At 42.2% G+C, this 7,948-nt stretch overlaps 1 protein-coding gene across 1 annotated transcript in view; it reads right to left on the bottom strand.

Moving 5' to 3' along the window:
• CCDC69 (coiled-coil domain containing 69) overlaps positions 1-7,948 on the bottom strand; it is a 38,588-nt gene that overhangs the window by 8,666 nt on the left and 21,974 nt on the right. Inside the window, exons 5-8 of the mRNA XM_014786216.2 lie at positions 3,470-3,543; positions 2,316-2,417; positions 1,701-1,820; positions 706-803 (exon numbers count right to left, since the gene is read on the bottom strand). Of these exons, the coding sequence (XP_014641702.2) occupies positions 706-803; positions 1,701-1,820; positions 2,316-2,417; positions 3,470-3,543 (394 nt within the window). The remainder of the gene's footprint in view (positions 1-705; positions 804-1,700; positions 1,821-2,315; positions 2,418-3,469; positions 3,544-7,948) is intronic.

The following is a 7,948-nucleotide window of genomic DNA, read 5'->3' as shown; positions in this document are numbered from 1 at the left end:
TCTCAGGGCCTCTGGCGACTGCAGAGACCAACCCATTCCTCTAGGAAGCCTGCCTTAGATGGGCCACCAGCCTGCCCTAGGGTCCCCCATCTCCCATCATTTGCCTGTACCCCAGAGGCAATTCAGTCCACGGACCAAGGAGTGTGGCCCGCACGGGCAGACAGCTCTGGGTTCAAATCTGCTCCACACTTAGCTGTGTGACCCTGGACAAGCTGTTCACTCTTGCCAAATTTCAGTTTCTTCTGAATTTTGTAAATTCATAAAATGGGAATGATAATAATAGGATCCAGCTCTTTGAGTAATTATAAAGTTAGATAATATATAGTCAATAAATTATGTCTGACACATGCTCTTACCTCTCATTTACTAAGCCCTTAGAACTGATTCATTCATTCATGTACATTTATTCATTCATGAGGCCTCTTGAGCTGTAAGTTTCCTGTTCCGTCTTCCTGGACTGGGCTTTCCCATAAGGCCCACTCGGGGATGGGGACAAACAGATACTAACCAGGGCATTGAGACAGGTTTCCCGGCAGAGCTGGTCCTTTGGGATTCCTGACTCCCAAGGAAAGAGGAACAACATTCCCCAGACAGGCCTGGGCCCACCTGTCAATCCATCCCCCTGGCTTCTCTGAGACTCCCCCGACTGGGGCTTTTGGCAAAAAGGGTGGGGGATGGGAGGAAAGGAGGCAGGGGGACAGCTACCTCGACACAACCATCTGGTTGCGGCCTCGGACGTGGAGGTCCTCATTCTCCTGTTGCAGGGTGGTGATTTTCTCCTCCAACATCAGGTTTTTTTCTTTCTGTAGCAAATCAGAATGAGCTCAGAGAGCCACCAAACTCATCCGGCACAATGCGTGCCATCACCTCCCTCTTATCTGTGGTCACTGAAAGCACTGATTCATTCTAGACCAGATGTTACATTTCATGAAGCAATAAGATTACCTAAAAAATACAACTAAGGAGTGAACATAGGGCTGCCAGTTTTTAATTTTCCCACATGAGAACGTTAAAAAAAGAATACAGCCACTATCATCTAATATCTCCATCAGTTCATAAGAGAAAGGATATTTTTGGTTCTCCAAAAGTCAGAAGATATAATCTCTATAAATATAAATAATTGTGTGTCTGTTATGCTATTTCACAAAAATGGCTGAACAAAATTTATAGGGAACATTTGAGACGGTCTGATTAAAACATAGGTTGTGTGGCACACATGAGGCCAGGGAGCCTTCTTCCAGAGCAACATAATCTCTGGATTCAACCCTAGGTTCCCAAAGGCTCCCTTCTCCTGGAGACAAAGCCACCCGTGTCGTCAATGCCCATCACTCCCCAGGCCTGTCCTTGCTGACTCTGGCCTCTCATATCTGTCTGATTTTTCAGCCTTCCCTCCTTCCTCAGCCCCTGCCTGACATGTGACATCTGCCAGCCCCTCCTGCTCAGTCAAGCTACCTTCCCTGGTGTCACCCAAGTTACAGCAACCGGAGTAGCCAAGAAAAGCGCAGGACCCAGATGAGAAGGGGCCACGGCTTGACCCAGACAGGCCACAGACCAGCCTCAGCTGCCTCCAGGGCTAGCGTGGGTGGCAGGTCAAAGCTGGTGTGGATCAGGCTGTGGCCTTCCCTCTGCACACTTGATAGAAGAAATGCCCAGAAAGCACAAGCCTGAGCTGCATCCCCCAGCTGCTTCCACCCACGTACCACTGTTTCCATGAGGATCAGCCGCTTGTCTAGCTCATGAATACGCTCATTCTTCATCTCGATGACAAAGTGCAAGCTCTCCAGCTCCTGCTCCCAGAACTGGCTAGGGCTCCCGTAATCCTAGACAGGGACACAGAGTGACCTCATCAGAGCAGCAGGCAGAGGGGCATGGGCTATCTCCCTCCTCCACATTCTGCCTCCAACACACTGTTTGCCTTACACAAGGCACCTCCCTCTCTTGGCCCATGGTAAGTGCTTAGTATGCTTTATCTCACTCTATCCTAACAATACCCCTTGAGGCGTGCACTAGTACCTTCACAGATGAGGACACCCTGGTTCAGATGGGTTAAGATGGTGCTAAGTGGCAGGTTTTCTTTTTGTACCTAGTTCTCTCTGACTCCAGAGCCCAAGCACTTTACTATGCCATATGCCTCTCTCGGAGCCTTACTTTCCCCCTCAGTGACATGGGGATCCTGTTACTTCCAGGCCATTGTGAAGGTAAGAGTGTCAGATCTGAGCCCTATCCTTGAAGAGAGACTAGCCTTTCCTGTTGCCCAGACCCTGACCTCCCTGGAAATTCAAGAAGGAAAGACCCCTAGGTGTACTGCCACCTACCTGGATGTGCTTCTTATAGTCTCGGCTCAGAATGGACTCCTCTACTTTCTTCATCTTGGCCTGGAAGGCCTCCAGCTGGGAGGTCAGTCCATCAATGGTCTCCTGGAGAAGGGGGCAGGAAGGAGATGATCAAAGCCTGGTTCATAACGGCTGTAGGTGGACATCTCCACATCCCAGAGGGGGATCAGTTTTGGGTTCTTCAGTCTGTCTTCACTCTACCCTACCTGACAATGCAGGCTTAAACTACTTCAACCATTGCTTGAAACACACCAGCCCCAGCTCTTGTTATAAAGCCTTTAATGACTCTCCACATCCTTGGGGACAATGTCTTGGTATTCAAGGCCAGCGTTAGCTTGGCATTCAAAGCGCATCCAAACCAGGCTCAGTGCGTTTTCCCAGTCTCAGCTCCCACTGCTCCCCTTACACCCCTTCTCCTGCACCAAAACACCTCATCGCTCCTCCAATTGCAAGGTGCGTTCTTGTCTCCATACTCTTCCCCTGCCAAGAATTCCCTCCACCTAAACCTTGCCCATTACCTTTAGGAAAGCGTGCAACCTCTCAACAGGGCTCCCAGGCTCCCACCATTTGGCCCTTGCCTACTCTCCAGCCTCTCTCTCCCACCCACGCTCTACGCCCCGCACATCTTGGACTTGTTTCAGTTCCGCGGGCATTCCATATTGTTTCCACTTCCCTCTATGCCTTTTGATGCGCTGTTTTTCTGTCTAAGGCACCTTCCTACCCTTCTTCATCTGAAGAATTGCAAGAACCCATCCTTCAGGTTCCAGCTTAGATCTCACTCCCTCTAGGAAATCCCTGATCAGCCACATTGGGTCAGATGCCTTCTTTCACGCATGCTTCCACAGGTCCCTGTGCACCCAGCCACCAGTCTAATCACGCTGTGGCACCTGGCCTGTGAAGTCTCCAAGATCCTCCCAACAGTCTTTGGAAAAATAGGCCAACCCTAATTTCAAACCAAGTCTCTTGAGCAAATAGTCTGGCCACCACATCAAGGGACCTGGATACATGGAAGACAATCACCTCTGTCCCTCACACCCAGGTGGAAGCCATCAGCTTTGGCAGCTTTGGCTCCAAGCTGCTTTCCTGCAGGTCCTCCCCTGCTCTCACAGAGACTGACACGGCCCAACCTCTCTCACCTGCAGGGCCGCCTTGGCCTCCTGGAAGGAGTGGGTAAGGGCTTCTTTCTCCTGCTCATATGAGGCCCGGAGGACTGTAGGGAAAGGAGACCTCTGTGAGCTCAGACACCCAGACACTTTACCCTAAAGCCTTCTGGCAGGTCCCATGTGGGCCAGAGAGCCCAGGTGACCATTTGGGGCTCATAGGGGCCAGGAATCTGAGAACAGTCTTATTCTTCCTTCTATCTGGGCTTGGGGCTGTGCCAAAAATATAGTAGATATTTAATAAAAGCTCATGGAAATGGAAACAAATTATATCCTGGAGGGACTGTGAACCCTACCAGATTGTGAGTGCCACCCACACCTCATTGAGGCTAAGATCCAAAGTTCTTGCAGAAAGCTTGCTCATCTCAGACCACAGCAAGCCATGGAAAACGCATAGGGTCAATGTCTTGTAAGCTAGGGTAGGCAAATTATTAAATCATTAAATTTTTTTAATTTAATGATTGTCAAACCATGGCACAAAGCTGCAGTAAGTACATTTGGGGCCAGGAAATCTACCTGGTCCTGATTCTGCTTCTTCAACACTGAGAAACCTTGAGGAGAGCACTTGAAATACTTAAAAGTCATCAATGTGAGATGGGTCAATAAGCCTGGCCTAGTTGTCTCTAAGGGGTGAGACAAGGACAGGCAAGGGCTTTCTAGGCTGGGTAGTGCTGTGCAGAGCTGGACTTGTCATCATTCTCCAAATCAATAGAGTTATATTTTTCATCCCACCTCCTTTACAAAGTTCCTTTTGGAAAATTCCAACCTTGTCTCAGCTGAAAGATGACAATAGGGAAATGACCAATCAATGGGTGGGATGGGAAATAGGCCAGAGAGGACAGGAAAGGAAAGCTTAATACAGCCAAAGGCCCAGATCCACAAGGGGCCTGTGTCACAGTGGGCAGTGACACAGAGAAAAGAACATTTAGTAATATAAATGTGATAGAGCTGTCAAAACTTGATAAGATCAGCTATATAAAAATTACTTAACTTTTAAAAATTATGGGCCTAATCTGCCTAATTAATTTGCCTATGGAGACAAGTGCTGGTTCCAGGAAGATGGAGGAAGCACACTCTGTCTAGTCTGTCCTATGAATGTAGCCACAAAACCTGGACAGAATGAATGGAGCAGCTGTCTTCAGACTCTGAAAGTAAATGGTAGCAGGCAGACTGGGCGAGACGACCAGAATTCGAAGTACCACTGAACCAGCAGATTTAAACAAGGCCCAGAATCTCATGTATTCAAATATTCAAAATGTCCAGGATATGATACAAAATCGCTCAGCATATGAGTCCAAAATGGCTCAGTATACAAATCCAAAACTGCTCAGCATGCAATCCTAAATACTCAGCATAGAAAGAGGCGGGAAAATCTCAACTTGCCTGAGAAAAGACATTCAACAGATGCCAACACTGAGATGCCACAGATGCTAGAATTATTAACAGAGACTTTCAGACAGCTATTATAAAAATGCTCCATGAAGTAAGAGTGGACACTCTTGAATAGAATGGAAAAATAGAAAGTCTTAGCAAAAAAATAGAAGATATTAAGAAGAACCAAAAGGAAATTTTAAAACTAAAAAATACAATACATGAAAAAAAAAACCCTCACTGGGTGGGCTCAATAGCAGAATACAGATGACATAGGAAAGAGCTAGTGAAGTTGAAGATATACCAATAGAGATTATCCAATCTCAACAACAGTGAGAAAAAATAATGGAAAAAAATGAACAGAGCCCAGGGACCTGTAAGACAATTCCAAAATGTCTACCATTTGTGTCATCAGAGTCTCAGAAAGAGAAGAGAAAGAGTGTAGTGCAGAAAAAGTATTTGAAGAAAGATGGTTGAGTGCTTCCCATATCTGGCAAAATATAAACCTACAGATGAAAGATGCTCACTGAACCCCAAACAAAATAAACCCAAAGAAATTCACACCCAGAGACATCATTTCTGAAAACTAATGACAAAGAAAAAATCTAGAACAGAACTAGAGAAAAATGATGCATTACTTAGAGGAAACAACAGTTTGAATTATTGTGGATTTCTCATTAGAAACCTTGAGACTAGAAGGAATGAAAACATTTTAAAACTGCTGAAATAAAAGAACTTTAAATCTAGAATCCTATATCTAGTGAAAATATCCTTCAGGAAAGAAGGTGAAATAAAGACATTCTCAGATGAAGGAACACTAAAGGAATTCATCACCAGCAGACCTGCTGTAAAAGAATTTCTCAAGGAAATTCTTCTGAGAGAAGGCAAATGATACCAGAGGGAAACTTGGAACTTGAGAAATGTAGGAAGAACGACAGAACTGGGTAAATATAATAGACTGTTCCTCTTCCCTTGAGCTCTTTAAAACATGATTGATGCTTAAAGGCAAAAATTATAACATTGTCTGATAGGGTATTCAACGTATGTAGATGTAATAATAAGACAAGAATAACAAAAAGGGGAGAGGATAGAGGGACCTACGTGATAGTAAGACTTCTACATTCCACTTGGAGTAGTAGAATATTAATGCTAAATAGATGTTACATATATTCTAATTCTTAGAGCAATCCCTAAATATATATAAATACAAAGAGATATAGTAAAAGAGACAATAGGTAAATTAAAATGGAATACTAAAAAGTGTTCAAATCCTCAAAAAGAAAGCAGGGAAGGAAAAATAGAGGACAAACAGAAAAAAATACCAAAACGACAGACCTAAATTCAACATATCAGTGACAACATTAAATTAAATGGTCTAAACACACCAAATAAAAGAATGGATTTAAAAAGAACAAAAACAATTATGTGCTATTACAAGAAACCCACTCTAAATATATGTCACAGGTAGGTTAAAAGTAAAAGGTGGACAAGCAACATTAATCAAAAGAAAGCTGTAGTGGCTATAGTAATTTCAGATGAAGTAAATTTAAGAATACAGAAGATTATCAGGGATGAAGAAGGACATTACATAATGATAAAAGGATGAATTCTCCAAGGAGACATAAAAATCCTAAACATTTATATACCTAAGAATAGTGGTTCAAAATATATGAACCCAAAACTGACAGAACTGAAAGGAAAAATAGACAAATACACAATGATAATTGGAGACTTCAACATTTCTCAATATTCAGTAGAAAAAGTAGGCAGAAAATCAGGAAGAATATGGAACTGAACGAGACCATCAACCAACTTGATTTAATTGATTCATTTATAAAATACCATATATTTATAAAATACAACCTAACAATAGCAGAACACACATTCTTTTCAAGTGCACACGAAACATTCACAAGATAGACGGTATCCTGAGTCATAAAACAAGCCTTAAATTATAAAAGGAGTAAAATACAAACTACGTCCTCTGACCGTAATCAAACTGGAAATCAGTAACAAAAAGAGAACTGGAAAATCTCCAAACACTTAGAAGGAAATACATTTCTAAATATTCAATGAGCCAAAGAGGAAGTCTCAAGAAAAATCAGAAAATATTTTGAACTGAACAAAAATTTGCGGGATGCAGATAGTACAGTGCTTAGGGGGAAATTTATAGCACTAAATGCTTATGTTAGAAAAGGAGAAAGCTTGCAAATCAACAATCTAAGCTTCTAGTTTAATAAATCAGAAAAAGAAGAGCTAACTAAATATAAAGCAAGCAAGCAGAAGGAAGGAAATAAAAATAACAGAAATCAATAGGAAAAAAATTAATGAAACCAAAAGCTGGTTCTTGGAAAGGATTAATAGAGTTGATAAACCTCAACCAAGAGTGACCAAAAAAAAAAAAGAGAGAATGCACAAATTACCAATATCAGGAACTTAAGAGGGGATATCACTATAGACACAGAAAATATTTACAACAAAGAGACCACTATAAACAATTCTATGCACATAAACTTGACAACTTAGGTGAAATGTATCAATTCCTGAAAAACTACAAAATACCAAAATTCACTCAAGCTAAAATACATAACTTGGACATTCCTATAACAATTAAAGAATTTGAACTTGTACTTAAACACTTTCTGGAAAAGAAATGTCTGAGCACAGATGGTTTCAGTGGCAAATTATACTGAACATTTAAAAATGATATAATGCCAACTCTATACAATCTCTTCCAGAGATGGAATAGGAAGGGACATTTCCCAACTCATTCCATGAGGCAAGCTGCACTCTGATACTAAAAGCAGACAGATGGTACAGACTAATAACCCTATGAACAAAGACACAAACATCTTCAGTAGAATATTAGCAAATCAAATTCGGCAATATATAAAAAGAATACACCATGACCAAGTGGGGTTTATGCCAGGAATGCAAGGTTAGTTAATTGATCTGAAATTCAAATCAATGTAATCAACCATATTGACAGTCTAAAGAAGAAAAATCACATGATTATATGGGTCATAGATCTAAATGTAAAACTTAAGACCATAAAGTTTTGGAAGACAACATAGAAGATCTTTC

The sequence above is a fragment of the Ceratotherium simum genome, chromosome 4 (assembly GCF_057802395.1).
Source record: "Ceratotherium simum simum isolate JZ-2026a chromosome 4, ASM5780239v1, whole genome shotgun sequence".
Taxonomy (NCBI): Eukaryota; Metazoa; Chordata; class Mammalia; order Perissodactyla; family Rhinocerotidae; genus Ceratotherium; species Ceratotherium simum.
This window is presented reverse-complemented; position numbering and strand designations above follow the sequence as displayed.